Here is a 20276-nt window from a genome sequence, read left to right as displayed (position 1 = left end):
GTTTGGTTTGGTGCTTCGAAGGAGCCCCACCTACCCAGTAGACGCGTTGGAAACGGCGAAGACGCGAAAGTGACGCGCTAGAGCCGAAACCGGAAGGTTGGTGCCCGGGCCATGTTCCGTCACAAGGCTGCATGCTGCAAGGCTGCGCCCGACGCACATTCTTTGCCTGATCTGGGCTTGCTCCTCTACGGAGTACATGTCAATGCTTTGCTGCTCCTCCATCCCATCTGCTGTTTTCGGACTGGCAGGGTTATGGCTCTTCCCCACGAACTGACGCGGACCACTTCCGACAACTGGGTACCATTTCTTTCACAACGCTGGTCACACGATCCAGACCTCGCTGCCGCAAACAAAGGTATTATCCGGTCGTATTGTCTCTCTGCGTTTCCTCCTACCACGTGCATCTGGCTGCTTGCGAATGTTCAACATGCGTCTTTGTTCCGGGTCTTCCCTGATCAGCTGCTGTCTGCGCTCGCTGCCCTCTCATAGGTTCCTAGCACCATGTCTTCGGCCTCCTCATCGAACAATGCCTTGATCAGCCTTTTGCGGCCGGTGTACATCCCAAAGCAGCGGAATGAGTTCTTCGCACATGACTTGAAAGAGCAAGAGGGAGCCACTGCCCGACTTCTTCCAGGTCCTGTTCCCCAGGCTGGCCTTTTTCGTTGCGTGAGGTCTATCATCCGCGATCAAGATGAGGAACTTCCACGGTGCCTTTCTGACCATAGTGCTCAGCTTGGCTTTTGGCCATGTCGATGCCTTCTGGCGTATGGTCTGCAGCACTGTCCAAGTAGGCAGGATCGATCCGATCGTTAATCCTGGTGGTATCTCCGGTCATTGTCACACCATTGCCGGACCGAACAACATCAACACCACGTCGACCTTCGACAGCCTTCAGGCCGCCTACTGCACTTCCTGCAGCATCCAGAAGGACAAGAGTGCCTACTGGACCCCGAACCTGTACTACAGATACCGTAATGGGTCGTACCAGGAAGTCCCCCACGACGGCACTGTGGTATACTATCTGGATCGTGGTGTCGATGTAGCCAATATGCAAAGCTTCCCGAAGGGCTTTCGCATGCTTTCGGGTGACGCGGCTGCCCGGTCGTATGATAAGACCTTGACGTACGGCAACAAGTCATATGGCGGCCAGCCGATGGGCAACCGTGCCAGCTTTGCCTGCCTGGACAGCAGCGGCCCGCAACCGGAAACCCCAGGCTTCAAGTCCACCAGATGCGACTCCGGCCTTCGAGCCCAGATCCACTTCCAGAGCTGCTGGGATGGCGTCAACCTGTACAAGACCGACCAATCCCACGTCGCATACCTCTCTGGCATTGACAATGGCATCTGTCCCCCAACCCATCCCGTCCTCCTTCCTCATCTGTTCTTCGAAGTCATCTATTCCGTCAACAGCGTTGATCAGTCTGGCGGTGGCATGTTCGTCTTCGCACAAGGCGACACAACAGGCTATGGCTTTCACGGCGATTTCCTCAACGGCTGGGATCCCGATGTCCTTGACGCGGCTATTGATCAGTGCATGGGTCCTGGCGCCACCAACAATGGGCAGATCGGTCTCTGCCCACCGCTTCAGGCTTCGGTCGATCCATACTTCAGCCAGAACTGTCTCGAACAAGCCCCGATCGTCAACGAAACCGTCCACGGTTTGCTGAAGGTTCTGCCCGGCTGCAATCCCCCAACTGGAGGTCCAATTCGAGCTACTCAAAACATCTGCCCTGTACAGCCCCAGCTCAACTACATTGCCAACCAAGACTACAAGAGCCGCTCCGTGGCCAAACCCGGGGATAAAATAGGCGCTTGGCAGTACATGGGCTGTGCTTTCGATGCCGGCAACCCTCGACCCCTGTCAGCTGCGTCATACAGCAGTCAAACGGGCATGACGATCGAGAGCTGCACAGCTTATTGCAAGCAAAAGGGCTATTTCTACGCTGGCCTGGAATTTGCAAGCCAATGCTACTGCGCAGGAACCCTGCAGCAGCCGATCCAGTCTCCGCTCAATTGCTCGCAGCAGAACTATATGACCTGCAGCGGCGACACCTTCAAGTTTTGCGGTGGCCAGCAACTCATGCAGGTGTGGAATGACACTTCTTACACCGGTCCCACTCCCAAGGGTATCCCCGTGCCTGGCCAGACCACGTTGACAGTGCCGAACAACGGTGGAACCGCCACTTATGCTGGCTGTTACCTGGAAGGTGTCGGCAGCCGAGCGCTCCAGGGACCTTCCTTCTCCAACACCACGGGCATGACGCTCGAGATGTGCGCGGCGTTCTGCTCGCTGAGCCAGTCTGCGTTTTTCGGTACCGAGTATTCTCAAGGTAAGTTATTTCTGCCCACTGTCCGTTTCCTGTCCTAACCTACCTTTTCTCCCAGAATGCTATTGCGGCAACAGCACCATGACCGCGACGACCTCGCAATCCGACTGTTCGTTCTCCTGCAAAGGCGACAACACCGAACTCTGCGGTGCAGGCTCCCGTCTGTCGGTCTGGTCTCTTGACACGTACAAGGCCAATGCTGGCAGCTCCGGCACGGGTACGGGCACAGGCACCTCAGGCGGCGGCTCCTCCTCCCCCACGGCGAGCGCCATCCCCGCGGCGACCAACGTCGCCTACCTAGGCTGCTACGGCGAGACCGGCAACCCACGCGCCCTCACTGGGCTGTACTCCTCTGGCTCGACAATGTCCGTCGACCTGTGTGCGCAAAAGGCCCAGGCCCTCAACCTTCAGTACTTCGGCCTCGAGTACGCGTCGCAGTGCCTGGCGGGGAGCGTGCTCAATCCGGCATCCACGCCCATCGCGTCTACCAAATGCAGCATGAAGTGTGCGGGCAATTCGGCCCAGACTTGCGGCGGCTCCAACGCAATCAGCCTGTACAACAACACGCGGTACATCAAGCCGTACAATCCCAACCCGGTCAACGTGCCGAACCAGCCGGGCAGCCAGTACGGCTATGTCGGCTGCTACACGGAGGGAGTTGGCGCGCGGGCCCTCGGCCCCACAGACAAGACCGGCTCGGCGGCCACGCCGGCGTCGGCGTCTCTGACCGTCGAGGCTTGCGCGGCGTTCTGCTTCGCCAAGGGCTATAACTGGATGGGCGTGGAGAATGGCAACCTGTGTTTCTGCAACGCCGCGGGACCGATCAACTCGGCGGTGTTGGCCCCCCAGGGCGAGGCCGGCTGCAACGTCACTTGCGCGGGCAACCCGGTGCAGAACTGTGGTGCGGGCAGCAGATTGAATGTGTATCAGTTGAAGAGTGCCAGCGGAAGTGCAAGGTTCGCGGGTGCCACGACTGCGGCTAATACCAACTCGACGACAAAGACAGGGAAGAGGGGTTTGCGATTCAAGGTATGGTAAAAATCAGTAAACAGACAGAGGAGGGCAGACAAGGACAGGCCGAAGCATCCTGATTGGGAGAACCCAAAAAAATAGGAGTTATCTCATGCTGTACTTTACTGTATCCAAGTCGTCGTAGCCTGGCTTGAAATGGTACTCTGATAGATTCCGTCCTGTCCAGTTCAGTTCTTACCGATACAACAAAGGCCATTGAATTCGTCGTGTCTCTTGTGCTGTCAAGTCTCCGAAGGCGCGACCTAACAAGGCAGCATTCAGGTGCTCGCATCCTCTCAAACGATAAACACTTCCATCGGCCATGAACATGTGTTCCCTTCAGAATGGGAAGGGAACGGAGAGGCAGTATCCTCCCATCTGTTAATCCAGACGATCGTTCCGGCTCGGTTGGTCCACCACCGTCCAGCCTAGACCTTGTCTGCCACCTGAGTTCCGAGTAGGTACCCAGCACGTAGCACGTAGCACGTAGCACATATAGCCACGTACTACATCATACGACATATGACATACTACGTCCTAAGCTCCGGGTTCTTCACTTCCCAGCACCTTCCTGAAACACACAGTCGCGACGCCCTGGCCTTTCTGCCCGCCAAATTCAAAGACCGGATACTTGATCGTATCGTAGACCTCAAACCTGGCGGACGTGTCCCCCCACCGCTGCTGCTGCTGCTCCTGCTGGGCATCATCATTGTTCCCGCCCTCCAAGCGACCAGACACGTAGCCCGTGAACCACGAAATAACCTCCGACTCCGTCCAGTTGCAGCTGGTGAGGAGTAAAAACCCGCCCGGTCTCGTCATGTCGAGGACTTTGGCCGGGTAGAGCTCGCAGATCCGTCGCTCCAGGCCGGTGTTTGGATCCACGGCCCGGTCCGAGGAGAGCGAGATGGCGTCGAAGGTTCCCTTGTCGAGGACGAGGTCGAAGCCTGGATTCCTCCTGATCAGGTCCGTACGGGAGTCGGATTCGCCGTCGCTGCGCGGCCACCATGTTTGAACTTTCGGATCCTCGTTGATGACGTCGAAGGTGTAGAAGGCGATGTTTCCTAGCGTGGTTGCAGTTGCGGTTGCGGTTGCGCTTGCACTCGAGGTCCCTTGTGTACGGTGTGCCGCGTATTGCAGACGCAGCTTTTCCGCCAGCTCGATGCTCCGGCGCGAGTAGTCGACGCCTACCATGCGAGCGGTAGTGTATCCTCCTTGAAGATGGAGGGAGAAGAGCGCGCTGCCGTTCCCCGTGCCGAGATCCAGGACTGCAGGGGAGGTATTGTCCAGTCGGTCTGGTTCGTCGCTCTTTCGCCCAGAATAGTTGGGCGACAGCGGAAAGGTGGTTGATGTGAGGAACGCGAGTGTCTTAGCTGGGGCGCCGACGTCGTCGAACCAGGAGTCTAATTCCGATGGATCGGGCGGTTCTTCGGGGTTGGCCTCTCTGTTACCTTCGTCTTCATCTTCATCTTCATCTGCCTCGTCGCCATCCAAATCTCGCTCATAGTATTCGTCCCAGCTGTCGTCGAAGGTGTCAGTCGCACGAGATAATGGCTCCGAGGGCACAAGGGACACACGCACTTACTACTCCTTCGTCCCGAGTTCGCTGGGTTCAAGGTGGGTGGGATGTGACACCTCCGGCATCTTCAGGCGTGAACCGCGAACCTACTCTAATTGCACGGACGGGTATATATGTTGTAATCGGTGAACTCAGAACACTTCAGCTCGACTATTGACAGTCCGGGTATGTTAATCACACTGGTCGATCGATAATTGACGAAACAATCTTGAACAGAGCCTCGTCCCGAACGGATCTAATCTTATCAACAAAAAGATCGACCCCGCAGTTCAGCCTCGTGGGCGTCACTTTTACTTCCCACCCTCCCACCTCGGAGAGAGACAACAGATGAGCCAATCCTGATCAGCCCAGTCCACAGGGGCTGTTCCCCTCGAAACCGCGGCCTGCAAGGCGCGCACGCGACCGGGGGTAATCCATCCCATTCCCACGACCAAGCAGGCAGCCCGGCAGCGCGGAAGCAGGGCAGCAGCAGAATGTTCGCCTCCCGCATAACGACGCCCCCTTCCGCGATTCCTCAGATCGAAGACACCTTCACGTCGACCGCCTCCTGCCGGTCCACGGACGACGTACAGAACTCGCACGGCACACCGGGCTCACACGTCATCTACCACAGCCGCCGATTCGGCGACCTTCAACTGCGCATTCCTCGACACCCGGACGCCGAGGAGGGGAGGAAACTTTTCGCGCACCACCTGTGGAACGCGGGGGTGATCTGCGCGGACGCACTCGAGGAGGCGAGTCAAGACGATGAGACGCCCCCTTCCCACGGTTCGAACTCGGGACTGGAACACCCAGCAAGTGCGTGGGACAAGCGGTATTGGGACGTCCGAGGCCGGACGGTCTTGGAGGTGGGCGCCGGTACGTGAGAACCGTGTGAAGAACGCTCGCCGCGGCGCGTATGTCACCAGCCACCAGCCACCAACCCACCATCTTTTGACACACGTGGGGGCGGGATGTCGCTGACATTGACCTCGCCGGCCGTGTCTAGGAACAGCACTCCCAAGTATCGTGGCCGCGCTGTCGGGAGCTGCCTCGACCACGATAACAGACCACCCTTCCTCACCGGCTTTGACAACCAGTGCCATTGAGCAGAACGTCAAGATTAATATCTTGGAGCGCGATAAGCGCAGGGGAACTGATAATCACACCTTCTCGTCTTCTTCCACTTCCTCCTCATCGCTACCGTCACCCGACGTCAACATCTCCGGGTATACGTGGGGGACTACGACATTCTACTCCCCCTCATCCTACGGCAAGCGGTCGCCACGGCAGCCCCGCGCCTTTGACCGCATAATTGTCGCAGATTGTCTCTGGATGCCCTTTCAGCACGTCAACCTGGTGAAAACAATCGTGCAGTACCTCGACGAGTCGAGGCCCGGAAGTTGTGCATTGGTCGTGGCGGGGTTCCACACCGGAAGGGAAATCGTGAGACATTTCTTCGAAGTCGCTACCGGCCAATCTGCTCCGCCATCATCGTTGGAGGATGGAAGTGGGTTTAAGGAAACGAAGAGTGGAGTGACCAAGGACACAGACCTGGACGAAGTGCGATGCCCTCTTCGGCTAGCGGAGATATTCGAGATCGATGTGAATGGGCTCCGGCGCCCTTGGGAGCCCGTGAGATCAGGGGAAGCCCCAGATGCGGCGAAGAGGTGGTGTGTCGTGGCCGTGCTTGTGAGGAAATGAAACACGGCCATGGTGGACTGGAGTTTGTCCGCAGATCGGGATCCACATGAGGCAGTCCCCCCAAACATGGAGTCAACTTCTGGCATGTCGAGCACGTCTGTCTGGTACCTCTTGAGCCAGTTCAGACGCTTCATCCTCACCATTCGTGCCACAGGCTCAGTCTAAAAAGAGGTCATCGTTATGCACACCAAGGGAAAGCAGCTGTTCGTAGCGAGAAAATGTCCAGTTATCACGTATGGGCAGACCGACTGGCTGAAGAACAAGCGTAGATCCCCTGTTGCACAGAAGCTGCTTTCCGTGGACTAATGTTCAAATGTCCTGTGTGTGTAGACTGCTCTCTACTGTAGCAAACATATACACACATAATCGTTCATGCATGGCTGGTGCTGACCTTGCCATGTCCCTCAGCTCTAGCTTGTGTTTTGCAACTCTTGAGCGTTGGAGGAAGTGAACTCCCCTCTTGCATTAAGAGATTCGTCAGTCGTGAAGCAGCCCATTTGAGCCTGTGCATGTCGGCGTTATGGACCCTCAGCAGGGCTCCGCACTGTCGTATGCATACACTCCTGCCTGGCTCAAGGAAGATGCCGGCACTCACCACAGCCCCTTCCTCGTCCGAGTGTTTCTCTGAAAATCCGCAAGAAGCCGCCAAATTTACCACTTTTTCCAAGCGCCATGCTGAAAGTCGAAGAACACATTGTCTGATCGAAATCCATAAAATCATAAGGCCGGATTGAACCTGTCAAGGTTGTAAGGAGGTGGCCCAGGAGGAGGAGGCAGATTAAAATGATACCGGTCTGATGAGGCAGGAGGCCGTGCTCTTGACGAAGAAATCACCCGGTCTGACGAGACCGACTCGGTCCTCCGGGCTTTCGGTGCCGGTCTGCCGTCCTCGTCATCGCTCAATGTCAAGTCAATGACATCTCGCGATCTCTTGTTGCTGTTTGTTGACGGTCTTGATGCTGAAGGCGCTGTGGATTCTTCTCTGGAGGATAACGGTGGTGTCCTGACACTGTGCGGCGTCAGCGTCTCGAGCTTCTGTGGGCGGTAACCCCCGCCGTCGCCAATCTCAACAAGATCATCGTCGTCCTCGTCGTCTGAAGGCGTGGGATTGGACGTCCGACCACCAGCGTTATCGGTTTGACTCGAAAGATGCCAGGCGCCATTGGGCTCGAGAGTGACTGCTTCGACGTCTCTCGGCGTCAGATTCAATATGTCATTAACATACTGGTCCAGAGCCAATGAGTCCCATGGAGCAGCTTTGTTGCAAATCGGACACATCCAGGTTGGCGCCTGTTCCTGGAGCTGTAGGTAACAGGCCGCATCGAAACACTGCACGTGGCTGCAGCCAATTCCGCGGCAGGGTGTTGTGATACGTGTGTAACCCACAGGATCCTTTAGTGACAGGACTGTCGAGGTCGCTACGATCTCGTCCGGGTCTTCGGCCTTGCGTCGCACTGTCCCTCGTAAGTGTCAGAGCCAAGGTAGGGGACAGAGTGCCTACTCTCTCGAATGACCTGTTCTTTGCTGATCATTCGGCCGAGCCTTATTTGGCCCACCAACGCATCGATCGACTTTCTGGAGACAAGATTGACCACGAGGTAGAATGCCTGCGCAGTCCGTGTGGCATGTTCAGCACGAATATTCCCACGATGCGGGATCGGAAACACATTAAATAGGGCTGGCTGAAATACTGGCTCACCTTGGTAGTCAACGCGTAGACCATCTCGACCGAGTTGGGATAGTTGGGCGGTTTAGTCCTCACCAGAGACGTGATATCTGCAGGTCTGGTCGACCCCGGCCGATTCTTGAGTCCCCGTAAATTCGTCCTGACATCATCTCCATTGCACTTCAGCTCCACATTATGGGGAAAGGCAATATCGGACGGGTCTCTGTTGTAAGGACCGACAGGTTCTGCGGCACAGAAAACCATGATCCGGCATGATTGGTCGTTGTTAAGCTTGTCAATGACGTCCTGTGATAGCATGACTGCGAGTCTGGCGGTCTCTCTGGACCCTTCTTGTGCTAAGCCTGGTCAGCCGAACTGTCCCGTAACGCGAAGGGGAAGCAGAACTCACGACCGCATCGGTGAATCTGGGTGAGCGATCTCGTGATCGTGTAAAATGGCGAGGGCTTGAACGTTATTCGACCTGCTTTCCCGTCAGAGCACACCCTCCCTGTCACCAGATGCATAATCCATACCAGAGCCGTAGTGTGAATTCGAGGACATGTTGAAGGAATTGTGAGCGGTAGGAGAAGAGAACGACGGAGACGCCGAGGAGGTCGGCGTGTGTCGAGAATAAGGTGAAGGGAAAGAACCGCTATTGCTGTAGGAATGAGAGCCGCTTCTGATGTGCGCTCGTATTCGATTCACGCCCGAAACGTCACCGCCATTGCGCAGTTTCTCGATATCTGTTCATGTGAATGTCAGGGCGTGGGAAAGGAAAGAAGATACGATTGAGAGTTCGGGAGCCGTTGGACCTACGGGCTATTATCCTGATTTGCAACTCGCTCTTGACTCCAGACAAAGGGAGACTCTCGGCTCGAAGAATATTTTTCAGTTTCTCTACAGTGAGGGTTTTGACTGAGGCAATCATGGCTCGCACATCGTCATGCGCCTGCGTATCTGGGTAGCCCGACATGGTGGAGGCGCGTGTTCTCAATTCTCTGTGACAGGTGACCAAACAGTTGAAGTCGCCGAGTCCACAGTGAGGCTATCTCTGGCGTCGTTGTTGGAACATGGCGACTGAGGGGATCGAGTAGGGCCGGTCAACCCACGGTCATGAGAAGGTCAAGCCGCCACTGTCTTTCCGAGAGCGTGGACAATAGGGGGATGAGACCGACGGGCGGGGTGTGCGATGGGAGTGAGGTTGAAACTCGATTGCACGCAGTGAAGAACACTGCCGCTGCCAAAAACCCTGAGACGTGATGTTGCTGCCCTTGTCAAGAGTCGCAGTCGCTGAGCCCGGCCAGCGAATCGGCATTACTCCGGCTGCGCTACAGAATTTCTTCACTCGACATTCACGGTTCCCTCACTTGTGCTACTTGCCGCCACTTCTTTCTTGCCTTTCATTCGCCTTCTGCAGCCATGGCTAAGTCAGCAAGAGCGACTGTTGTGAAGAAGAACCGTCGCGCCCTTCGAGCGACTGTTTTCGGTCCCGCCCACGATGCCCGCACCGCCAGACTCTCGGCGAAGTTGCAAGAACTGGCCGCCAAACCGAAGCCCGAAACAGAAAAGTCTATGGATGTAGACGAGAGGAACGGAGAAGACGCTGAAGACCAGCCTAGAACTGACGGCAACGAGGGTATAGTCTTTCGGCATTTGAAGCCGTATCAAACACTGATTAGTATTGTAGAAATGGACATTGATGCGCAAGGCGCAAAGATGAAGGCCGTCAGATCAGCCTCAGGAAAGAACAGAGTCAATCGCAAAGCCCACAAGATATCGAAGAAAAAGCCCAGGAATTCTATGGTATTCCCCTCGGAGATTGCACGAAGGAAGAAGATGGCCATCAAAAAGACGAAGCGATGAAGAGAGCACGACCTGCTCCTGCCCACCTACGGACGGCCGGCCGTGGCACCTGCTGTTGGACGAAGTGAGGACTCTCCCGCTTTAGTCTCTTTGCTTGCCGGAGTCGTGTTCACGTCACCCAGCCACATTCTCGACATCGCCATATTCCAAAGTCTATCGTTCTCCAGCAGCATCTCATCTCACACCTACTACAGAAGACAACGTCTATCGCCTTCTATTCCAGTACTACCAGCTGCTTTGCCGTTAAGATCGGCCGGCACCGTCTAGTCAGTCAAAGCACACACATCGGGATGGACCACCTTCCTACCGTTCGGCCTCGCACACCGACTGGCCCGTTGGGTTATTTGAACTTCCCGCCTGAGATAATGAACAAGATTTACCGAGAGGTACTGGTGGACAACAGCCAGATCCTCGCTTTTCTGTGCTCTTCCGATTCGGCGTGTCAATTCTTCCATCTGAAACAGGCGGTGGCCGCGCACCAGTCTCCACGTCACGATCAACTTGATTGGACAGAGCTCTATGATGTCCGCTACTATATCAACAGCAGCGGCTTATCAGCTCAGTTCCTCCGTGTTTGCCGAAAGATATGGGCAGAAGGCTCGCCTGTGCTGTACGGCAACATCACGGTCGCCATGCGGTGCACCCCTGTCCGACTTGATCCCTGTCTCCCTCGATTTTTCAAACGCAATACTCCATATGTGCTTGCCTGGGCCCATTTTTTGTATCCGACGTCCGCAGGGCCTGTCGACGGCCTGATGCACTGGGGAATGACTCATACCATAAGAGAAGCAGACTCCTCTGGAGCAATCTGTGAAGAGCAGCGATACGACAAGAGGGAGACGCAGAGATATGGCAGCATGAGGAAGGAATCAGCCTCGGTTTAATACGAGACGAAAATTTGCTCAGTAGTGGCTGGGTTTGCGCGATCCATGATTGACGAGAATCCGAGCCTGACAATGGTGTCCAATTTGAACGCACTTTTGCAAGCACTTGTAGTTCCTCGTGGACTGTGTATTGATCTACAACGAGAGTTCTTGTTGATCGAGTGACTCTCTCTCATTGCAAAGTAATTCCAGACCCCTTCCCCACCAACCCCTTGCTGATACATTGCATTCTCTGGCCATCCATTAAAACGATGTCTGAGTGCATCCCTCGCAGGACGCGCAGTCCTTCCGCATGCTAACGTGTGTCTGGGCGCGCATTTTCCCTTCGACGGGCGTGAGAAGCAAGGCTTGCAATCAATCTACATATCAGTGGAGCAGTCATGATCGCAGATGGCCGTCTCAAAAGACTTTCCTGGAGGACTACATGACCGAGCCTCGGGGCGTGCACGCTCTATCGACGAAAAGCGGCTCCCGCCACAAGATATGGCGTATCTGGTCGTGGGAGCAGCCTGTCTTATCGAAATGGAGCGCGACTATTGAGGTGGGAACAAAACGAACACTCACTCGTAGCAGGAACACGGGACAGCCAATTATCACCAAGAAGACAGTCTGAGAACAAGCACGGCGAAGAAAAAACACTCGAAGTAGAGGGTCGCATGTGAAATGTCTTCATTGTTCGTTGCACAGCTGGACGTGATCGTGCAGTCAGTCATGTATTCATTTCGCCTGAACGTAGGGCGACATATCTTTGGTGGCCATTCGAAACAGCCAAACCACCCAGAGCTGTCATATCGCCTCCCGCATCACGAGAATCAGCTCATCAGCATATTCACCGCCCATGGAACAGACAACTGCCTCAAATCACCGTAATGCTGACCCACGCCGATGAATTGCACAGGCACCGAGGTGGCATGCACGAGGGAGATCATTGTTCCAATGCCCGAGCCCACAGTATCAACCTTCGAGACGATGAACCCATCGAGCTTGCGGCCTTTGCCCAATGCTTTGGTGAAGTTCTGGGCTTGGCCTACCGAATCATTCCCCACCAAGGCCTCGGCGACCTGCAAGACCAGATCCGGCTTCGCGAAGTCGACGAGCTTTTCCAGCGCAGCCATGAGCTGGGTGTTCGTATGAGCTCGCCCCGCCGTATCGACGAGCACGACCTGGTAGTCGTTCTCCTTGGCGAACGACACTGCATCTCTAGCAACGTTTGCCGCGTCCTTTCCATAGCCTTTCTCGTAGATACTAACTGCGCCAAGGCGTTCGCGAGCGGTGAGTTCTTTCAAGTTGCGTACATGGACGTTCAGCTGTTCCACGGCGCCAGATCTGAAGGTGTCGCCTGCTGCGATCAGGACACGGTAATTGTTCTGAAGGAGGAAGTAGCAAAGCTTGGAGAGGTTGGTAGATTTTCCGACTCCATTGACACCCAGAATGGTAATCACGAATGGCCGGGGTTGAGCTTTTGCGCCGGTGGGATTTGCCACAGTCTCGATTTGCTGCAGCAGGTCCAACGACGATCTGGGCGTAAGGATGCGTCGGAGGGAGTTCTCTAGTGCAGGTCTCAGGGCCGCATCGATCGATTCGAACGCGCCTGTCTTCTTGCCCAGCATTTCAGCTTCGACTCCCTGGCACAATCGGATCGCTGCATCGCGTGCGACGTTCTTGTTGATCAGATGTTCTTCCATGGCTTTCAAGGGCTTGTCAAGGTCTTCCTTTGTCAATGTTTTGCCACCGACAATATTTCTGAAATAGCCTGAAATAGCTCCAAAAGTCGACTTTCCGGTTCCATTGGTCGCAGGCTTGTTCAGATCTGCGGATTTCAAGATATTGTTGACCTCGTCACCCAGGTCTTTCAGGACGAATTGGCCTTGTTTGTTCTTCGTGCCCCAACTCTCTTGAGCTATTTCTTCCGGTGGCGGAGATGTTACTCCCTTGTTGTCAGCATCAGCGTCGGCATTCGAGTAATCGAGCTTGGTGTCGTCGGCGTCGTCTGCGATGCCGTCGGGACCCCAGACCCGACCCTTCTTTGCTGCTCCCTTGGATGCTTTGGGTTTCCGAGCTTCGTCCCCACTAGAGACGCCTGGAGACGCAACAGCATTGGCGGCCTTTCTCTGTCTCCTGGAGCCTCGACTTCCCGGTCTCTTGTTCTCTGTCAACAAATGCGGCGCGATGCCCGGGAGAGGTGTTGACGGACGCGAGGTTTCAGGTGACTGAACAGGTGTGTCCCGGGCCGAAACTCCATTCACCACTGGCACAGCTTTTGGCTGTGCCTTGATCAGCGAAGGTATTTCCGGTGGTGGGGGCCCTCCGGTGTCTCCCTCTTCAGCACTCGATTTCTTGTCCTCCTGCGCCGCGGCGATTTGGGTTGGCTGCGTGGTGACTGCGCCGCCCGTATTCTGGTCCAATCTACGCAACTCCTCGTCAAAGTACTTGTCGAAAGGATACTTCAGCGCAGTGTAGTCTAGTTCCTCCAGCTGACCGCGGTAGACTTCGACAAAGATGGTCCGGACATCATCGAGCAATTTGTCAACCCAGGTGAGGTGAAGCAGAGACTGGTAGACCGCGACAAATATGAGCCCTAAGTCTTTGACCAGAGTGTACTTCAGGGTGTATTTGTCGTGCTTGTATGTGGGTTTGCCTGAGTTCGTCGCTGTCGGACGGACCTTCTCTTCGATAAAGACATCGTTGATCAGGCTGTTGACCGCGGCGGGCCCGATTTTGGACGAGGATCGCGACCACAATACGACCCCGGACGTCGTTAGGATCTCGAAAGCGTCGAGCATGTTGTCGTCGCAAACCGACAGCGCAGAAGGCTTACTGCGCAATATGTGCAAGCGACAGATTGACGACGGACGCAGATCGACTCAAGTGGATGCGATTTGCGCGATCTTGACAATGACGTCTAGTCACGTGCTGTCGACGCTTCGGTGGAGCATTACACGGCTTGTAGCAGCGCTCATTTTGCCCTCAACTCTTTGCACATGGGCCGCTATTAACAATGTACTGTGCAAATTCGACGTCATTCAGCTCCTTGCACGTCTATTCCAGTGTGAACGCGTGAAGGTCGATACTTTGCTGTTGCTGCCATTCCGAGTGGTCTGAGATTCACACAATGACCCAAAGTCGCTCTTCGGGGCTGAGGCCGAACAAGATCATCCCGGCGAGGATAGGGTACCGACTTGTTGGGGTCCATAATTCTTACCGTCTGATCTTATGGCCTCGACCGTGCAAGGGCAACCCTCTCATCATGTTTCACGCTGCTGTACTCGGCTGCAGGCGCAATTCTCATCCAGCCGGGCCAAAGCACTAATCGACACGACATCATGGAACAGCCATGGGTTAAGGGCCCTTCTTGGCCGCAAATTCTGCTTTCTAGCCGTATTCAAGGGTTGGCTCACGCTTTACCTCTGAAGCCTCCTCCCTGGCAGTTTTGCCATGAGTCAAAAGTCAGAGAGACCGCTGCCAGGGTTTCCTTCGCAGGTGCAAAACGCTGAGAGAAGCTCGACAATGGCTTGGAGCTTCTATGTGGAAACCTCTACAGTGCAGACACCATTCAGTAGGGCCAGATACTTTGCTGTTCACCAGACGACAAGGTCACAGGCGACAGAATGGCGCCCAAAATGCCTCTCCCACAACCTGAACGGTTTAGCTTTCCGAGGTCTGTATTCCCCGGATGGTGTGACCTAGTGCCTGAAGGGTGACCACGTTACTCACTGCTGCTCATGCTTGTCTGTCATGGAATATATTGGCTCGTCGTTGACTCGCAGTACTTCTGTTTGGGCTGGGCATCGCATTCGGCGCTGCCACTGACCAGGATAACAACTTTGTCCTAGTCACTCCGATCTCAGATGCCGCTACATACAACCAGCCCGGCCACTTTGCGTATGGCTTAACTTAATTGCCTGGGTAATTGATCCCCTACAGCTGCTGGTTCCTATTGTCGTCCTTGTTGCCATTTTGTCCCACGAACAGAACGCTGTGACCTGGGCAACGGTCTCCCATTCCTTTTCAAAATCGATACGGCCAATGCTGTTGACGTCCAATCCGGGCAGCTCTCGAGGCGTCCCCCTAGAGATCAACGTCGTCACTTGGAGCAGCCCATTCAGTCTCGCAACAACTGCTACGTCTCAGCGCCGGTCGATTACTGGGCGCTTTCCCATTCCAGCCAACAGCGATCCTTGGGCTGATACTAAACCTTAGATAGAGCAGTTTGAACGCAAATCTAATCACCCGCCGGATCCTACCATCCCTTCAAGCAGTCAGCCTGAGAAGACTGCCGCCGAATTTCACTCGCTGGCCGACCAGAAAGGCAACATATATGTGGCCACGACTACGGCAATCGAGCTCGATGATGGGGATTCCACAGGCTTGCAAAGGAGTGTATGTATCTTGCCCTGTCAGCAAGACCCGTTCGTACTTTGACACAATTGCCAGGTCTATTTGTGTATTCCCGGTCCTTTGAGTGCGGATACGACGTCTACACAGGCGGCCCGTTACCACGCGCTTTTGCTTGCTCTGGATCCATTCCAGATCTCTCTCTCTCTGCCTCTCCCTCTCTCTCACTGTGCTTTGCCCCAGCCCGGCTTCAACACCCCATGGATCTCTTGGTAGAGCTTTTCCCTGTCGGTCACGGACGCGCCTTTCCTCCCCAGGGCATACGGTCCGACGTTATTGAACATCGGAACGTCTCTGATGGTCCCGGCAAGAACTTCCAGACACGACCCGCCCTGGATCCGGATCATCTCTCTTTCCACGGCCACGTCCTTTGCGCTCGGACTTGCCTCGATGACATTCGGGATCTCATCGTCCTTGACACAGCTCAGCATGACCTGGGCGACCTCCTCGGGCGTGACCCAAGCATCGGCATCCTCGCCATCCTGCTTGATCATCTTCAGTTTCTCCGGATGGTCCGTCCACAGCGGCGTCTTGACCACGCCCGGCTCGACGCACGTCACACGGATGCCGTGCAGGGTCTCCAGGTCGGCCATGCTCCGCACCAGCGCCTGCACGCCATGCTTGCTGGCGTGGTAGAGCGGGAAGGGCAACGAGGCCGTCTGCCCGGCAATGCTCGCGATGTGCACGATCGACTTTGGGTTTTGGGCACTGCTCGGCGGCTGGGCGGCCAGGAAGTGCGAGATGGCCAGCTGGGTCGTCCGGATCGGGTGCGTCAAGTTGATGTCGAGCAGCTTGTAGCGCCCGCTGGCCGGGTCGTCCCCGGACTTGGCCGTGCCCGGCGGATACCAGAAGTTGCTCCAGTGGGGCTCGAAGACGCCGGCGCCGGGACAGACGATGTCGACGGCCCCGAAGTGCTGCATGGCCGCCGAGAACATGGCCTCCAGGTCTGGCCAGGAGGTGACGTCTGTCTTTTGGAAGACCGCCTTGTTCGGCGTGGATGCATACTTTGCCACGAGATCTTGGGCCTCGGGCCGGAGCGCCAGGTCCGCGAACAGGACGTTCGCGCCGTGTTGGAGGAGGAGACGCGCGAATTCGAGGTTGATGCCTGTGTGCGTGTGCGTGTCAGCTCGTCCGTATCGCGATATGTGCGACATCACGGTCACTTAGAATACATGTACTGTGTGGTGTTTTGTGGTCGAGGTGTCTTGTCTGGTCTGGTAAAGTGGGCACAGGACGGGACACATACCTGATCCGGCACCCGTAACAATGGCCGTCTTGCCTTGGACCTGTTGAGCCATCTCGATATGATTCGGCGTGATGTCTAGCGGGGCAGAAGGTTGAAAATATTTTGGGCGTCGAGCACACACGACCAGACAAGTTCAAGGACACAAATATATGTACAGTGTACGTAAGTACTCGATACAGTCCGTGTATGCGAACCCTCTTCTTTCCCCCCAGCGCAGCCGAGGTATTGCCTGCAAGTGTGTGCGCGTGCAAGTCGCTCTCTCTTTGGTCAGGGGTGTGTGCTGGCGCGCTTGAGTATAGGTATGTAGTAGATGTATATATACATATATACGTATTCTCTCTCTCGCCCGCTCTCGCCCTCTCACGGTAGAAAAAATGGATGAATGGTCGGTACCTGTATAATGACCCCCCTCCCCCCAATGTCCTGCCCTCCAACTATATATCTCCGCCGGACTGGTTCAAAGCGAAATACTCCGTATGTACCTCGGCCGCCGCACCCGCCAGCTTACACGGCTGACCACACACATGCAGGAACCGCTGACTCGGTACGAGTACCTTTGGTTAGATCTGACTTGACTCGCCACGGGACAAGCAGGTACCAGCAAGTACGAGCAAGGCCCACTCGCAGTGCCAGTGCCAGTGCCAGTGCCAGTATCTGTGCCACAGTGACTTCTGCGGGTAATCAATCCCTCTGTGCCTCTGTGCCTCTCCGCCTTTGTCTCTCCCCCTCACACGGGTGGGAGTTTTTGAGTGAGGGGCGACATTCTTCGGGGGCACCTGGCCCGAGGCGATAATCGTTCATCCTACGATAACTCGTACCCGCGTATGTCCACACCGTCCTCCGTACGAGGACGAGCTACAAGGTTGACGGTGCCGAGAATCCTGCGACTTGATACGCAAAGACCTGCTTCCTAAGGTAGATACCTAGGTAGGTAGTACGTAGCTACCCTATGCAGCTTGTCCCCATTACGGAAACCAGGCCGACAAGGCGATCGGGAAAAGGAAGCTTACGCGCGTACTCACGTGCTGATGCGTCAAAAGTGTCTGTGTCTCGCCGTAGCCCCATATCTCTTTACGCCATACGCCACACCACGCCACACCACGCCACGCCACACCACGCCATTCCCTTCCCGGAAATGTATCCGTCCATCGTGTCGGGACAAGGGAAGATAAATCGTAGTATTCATCTGCATCGACATGCTGTATTTTTGTTGATTTGAACCGCTCGGTATAGAATCCCACAAGCACCAACATCCTGTGGCACGGCTCGTCTTTTCTCCATTGCTTCCTTTCGCCACAATGAAAGGTGTTCTTACATCTACGTTGCGGCGCGCCGTGTCGACATTGACAAAGGAAGCGGGGGATATCAGCTCGGTATTCCCGTCCCTGTCGGGCAAGAAGCCAGAGCCTCTGCCACCGCGGTTCAGTGATCTGAAGAAGTCGCTTGTCAAGGGCAATGAAGATGCGCTGGTGGCTTCGTGGCAGCGACTCATGGGGAGTCTGGAGCGGGAGATTGACGAGATCAGAGAGCAGGGCAGTGAGGTATGTATGCTGGCCGCCTACCATATGACTTGTGATCTATATGAGTCCTCTACGTGGTGCGGCGTGGCGTGGTCTGTGTTTTGTGGCTGGGTGACTACTTACTGACGCGCAACTCAGGTCATTCCTCGCGTCGAGTTCCAGGATGTGGCTGCGGGCACGGTCCCCCAGTCCAAGCTGGATGCAATTCGACATCGAGGCACAGCGGTGATTCGGAACGTCTTGCCTCGGGAACAGGCGCTTGACCTCAAACAGAGGGCGAGGGATTATATCGCCGCGAATCGGTCCAAGGTTAGGGCCTTCCCGGCCGATAACCCCGCTGTATATGAATTGTACTGGACGCCGTCTCAAGTCCAGGCACGGTCACACCCGAACATGCTGAAGGCGCAGTCGTTTCTGGCTTCATTCTGGCACTCGTCGGACCCCTCGTCCGAGATATCGACAACCTATCCTCTCTCGTATGCCGATCGATTCCGCATCCGTCAACCCGGGGATGCTAAGTTCGCGTTGGGCTGTCATACAGATGGCGGAAGTCTTGAGCGCTGGGAGGACCCTGAGTATTCCCGGGTGTATCAGGCCATCCTGGAGGGCCGGTGGGAAGAGTACGATCCGTTTGATGCCCGTCACCGCATCGCAGCAACAATGGACTTGTACAACGGAGCAGGAGCTTGCAGCATGTTCCGCTTGTTCCAGGGCTGGCTTTCAATGTCTTCGACGGGGCCCGGGGAAGGCACATTGAAAGTTTGTCCATTGGTTCGGCATGCAACCTCTTACTTGATGTTAAGACCCTTCGTCAACCTGGAAACTGGCAAGTTGAACTTGGACGCCACCTTTCCAAACTCAGTACCGGCTGCTTGTCAAGAGTACGATGCAGTCTCTCACCCAGGCCTCGAGCTAGAGACCACCATGGTGAGCATGCCACAGGTCGAACCCGGCGACTATGTCGCATGGCACTGTGATATGATCCATGCTGTCGACAAAGAGCATCGTGGCACAAGTGACAGTAGCGTCATGTACATTCCTGCCTGCGCCGTCACCAACCCGAATCTCGAATTCCTGAAGAGACAACGCATGAGTGCATTGCGATACAGTCCTCCCCCTGATTTCCCAGGGGCTGGGGGAGACGGTGAGATCGGGTTTGACGGAGCAGTTGATTGGACCCACGTTAGCGAGGAGGGCAAAAGAGCTATGGGGTTGGGAAACTGCCATTGGGACGTCAGCCCAAGGATGAGTGAAGGAGAGCGAAAAGTCCTGGAAAATGGCAACAAAATCTTGTTTGGATGATCGCTCTGTGCAAAATGACAAGATTTGCTGCGATACCTTCATTCTCAAGAGCACGTATTCCTCAAGCAGGATCCACAGTTCTCAGCAGAGCCGGAGGAGATCACATCAAGGTGCTTTCCTTTGAAGCTGTCAGCGACTTCGTGCGATATGCTCATGTCCAGAACTCAGCGTTGGGCCTGGAGAGACGGTCCTAGCCTTGTCCACGGGGCAGTGACAAATGCCGAAGAACGAGCCGCGTCCGGCTGCGTGAGGCTGCATGCGACCGAGCCCATAGTGCACAAACGCAACTGGACGTGTGAGACAATAGTCAACCCAAGCCAAATGGCCGAGTCAATGAGAGGCCTTGCTATATTCCGGTGCCGGAGAATACTCCCTCAAGACGATATGCAGGAGACCGCTACAGGATACTGGGTATAGCAGACATGCCGGCCCAACCACGAGGCACGGCAAACAGGCTTGAAATGTCTCGAGAGCAGGACGGTGGAGAATCGGGGGTTTTGTTCAGCTGGCATGACGAACAGACGTCAACCCGCCAATAGGGCACGGTGGGTAAGGGCATCCAGTCGGCCTAATGTCTCAATTGCATGTGTCGGTGTCCGGGGCCCAGGATTGACAGCAATAGTGCTGCCTTGGGTATGGCTATGTATCTGCCTGCCAAAATTTGCAGAATTCGCCTTGTGATGGGAAGATTAGTCCGGCACATTCGACGCAAATGCGTGCAGGGACAGGGGACAAGTACTCGTACTATGTACGTAAAGACGTGCTTAACTGCAGGGGCCGCAAGGGTTACACGTGCGTTTGGA

At 55.5% G+C, this 20276-nt stretch overlaps 9 protein-coding genes across 9 annotated transcripts; 5 read left to right on the top strand and 4 right to left on the bottom strand.

Annotated features, from left to right (window-relative positions):
- Nucleotides 1-691: 691 nt before the first annotated feature.
- On the top strand, nucleotides 692-3365 carry G647_05214 (uncharacterized protein; the record flags this gene model as incomplete). The annotated part of the gene is made up of 2 exons (XM_008729545.1): nucleotides 692-2330; nucleotides 2386-3365. The coding sequence occupies 2 exons, from the start codon at nucleotides 692-694 to the stop codon at nucleotides 3363-3365; spliced, it is 2619 nt and encodes an 872-aa protein (XP_008727767.1).
- A 510-nt stretch (nucleotides 3366-3875) lies between these two features.
- Nucleotides 3876-4979, bottom strand: G647_05213 (uncharacterized protein; the record flags this gene model as incomplete). Its single annotated transcript, XM_008729544.1, has 2 exons — nucleotides 3876-4854; nucleotides 4921-4979. The coding sequence occupies 2 exons, from the start codon at nucleotides 4977-4979 to the stop codon at nucleotides 3876-3878; spliced, it is 1038 nt and encodes a 345-aa protein (XP_008727766.1).
- A 408-nt stretch (nucleotides 4980-5387) lies between these two features.
- Nucleotides 5388-6597, top strand: G647_05212 (uncharacterized protein; the record flags this gene model as incomplete). Its single annotated transcript, XM_008729543.1, has 2 exons — nucleotides 5388-5772; nucleotides 5903-6597. 2 exons carry the CDS (start codon nucleotides 5388-5390, stop codon nucleotides 6595-6597), a joined length of 1080 nt encoding a protein of 359 aa, XP_008727765.1.
- A 717-nt stretch (nucleotides 6598-7314) lies between these two features.
- Nucleotides 7315-9236, bottom strand: G647_05211 (uncharacterized protein; the record flags this gene model as incomplete). The annotated part of the gene is made up of 6 exons (XM_008729542.1): nucleotides 7315-8051; nucleotides 8099-8204; nucleotides 8297-8619; nucleotides 8673-8744; nucleotides 8797-9006; nucleotides 9080-9236. 6 exons carry the CDS (start codon nucleotides 9234-9236, stop codon nucleotides 7315-7317), a joined length of 1605 nt encoding a protein of 534 aa, XP_008727764.1.
- A 446-nt stretch (nucleotides 9237-9682) lies between these two features.
- Nucleotides 9683-10126, top strand: G647_05210 (uncharacterized protein; the record flags this gene model as incomplete). The annotated part of the gene is made up of 2 exons (XM_008729541.1): nucleotides 9683-9899; nucleotides 9951-10126. The coding sequence occupies 2 exons, from the start codon at nucleotides 9683-9685 to the stop codon at nucleotides 10124-10126; spliced, it is 393 nt and encodes a 130-aa protein (XP_008727763.1).
- Nucleotides 10127-10416: 290 nt separating this feature from the next.
- On the top strand, nucleotides 10417-11010 carry G647_05209 (uncharacterized protein; the record flags this gene model as incomplete). The annotated part of the gene is made up of 1 exon (XM_008729540.1): nucleotides 10417-11010. The coding sequence occupies one exon, from the start codon at nucleotides 10417-10419 to the stop codon at nucleotides 11008-11010; it is 594 nt and encodes a 197-aa protein (XP_008727762.1).
- An 812-nt stretch (nucleotides 11011-11822) lies between these two features.
- Nucleotides 11823-13793, bottom strand: G647_05208 (uncharacterized protein; the record flags this gene model as incomplete). The annotated part of the gene is made up of 1 exon (XM_008729539.1): nucleotides 11823-13793. One exon carries the CDS (start codon nucleotides 13791-13793, stop codon nucleotides 11823-11825), a length of 1971 nt encoding a protein of 656 aa, XP_008727761.1.
- Nucleotides 13794-15569: 1776 nt separating this feature from the next.
- Nucleotides 15570-16703, bottom strand: G647_05207 (uncharacterized protein; the record flags this gene model as incomplete). Its single annotated transcript, XM_008729538.1, has 2 exons — nucleotides 15570-16510; nucleotides 16652-16703. 2 exons carry the CDS (start codon nucleotides 16701-16703, stop codon nucleotides 15570-15572), a joined length of 993 nt encoding a protein of 330 aa, XP_008727760.1.
- Nucleotides 16704-17949: 1246 nt separating this feature from the next.
- G647_05206 (uncharacterized protein) lies at nucleotides 17950-19473 on the top strand (the record flags this gene model as incomplete). Its single annotated transcript, XM_008729537.1, has 2 exons — nucleotides 17950-18192; nucleotides 18310-19473. 2 exons carry the CDS (start codon nucleotides 17950-17952, stop codon nucleotides 19471-19473), a joined length of 1407 nt encoding a protein of 468 aa, XP_008727759.1.
- Nucleotides 19474-20276: the final 803 nt, after the last annotated feature.

This window comes from Cladophialophora carrionii (assembly GCF_000365165.1).
Source record: "Cladophialophora carrionii CBS 160.54 unplaced genomic scaffold supercont1.4, whole genome shotgun sequence".
NCBI classification, from domain to species: domain Eukaryota; kingdom Fungi; phylum Ascomycota; class Eurotiomycetes; order Chaetothyriales; family Herpotrichiellaceae; genus Cladophialophora; species Cladophialophora carrionii.
This window is presented reverse-complemented; position numbering and strand designations above follow the sequence as displayed.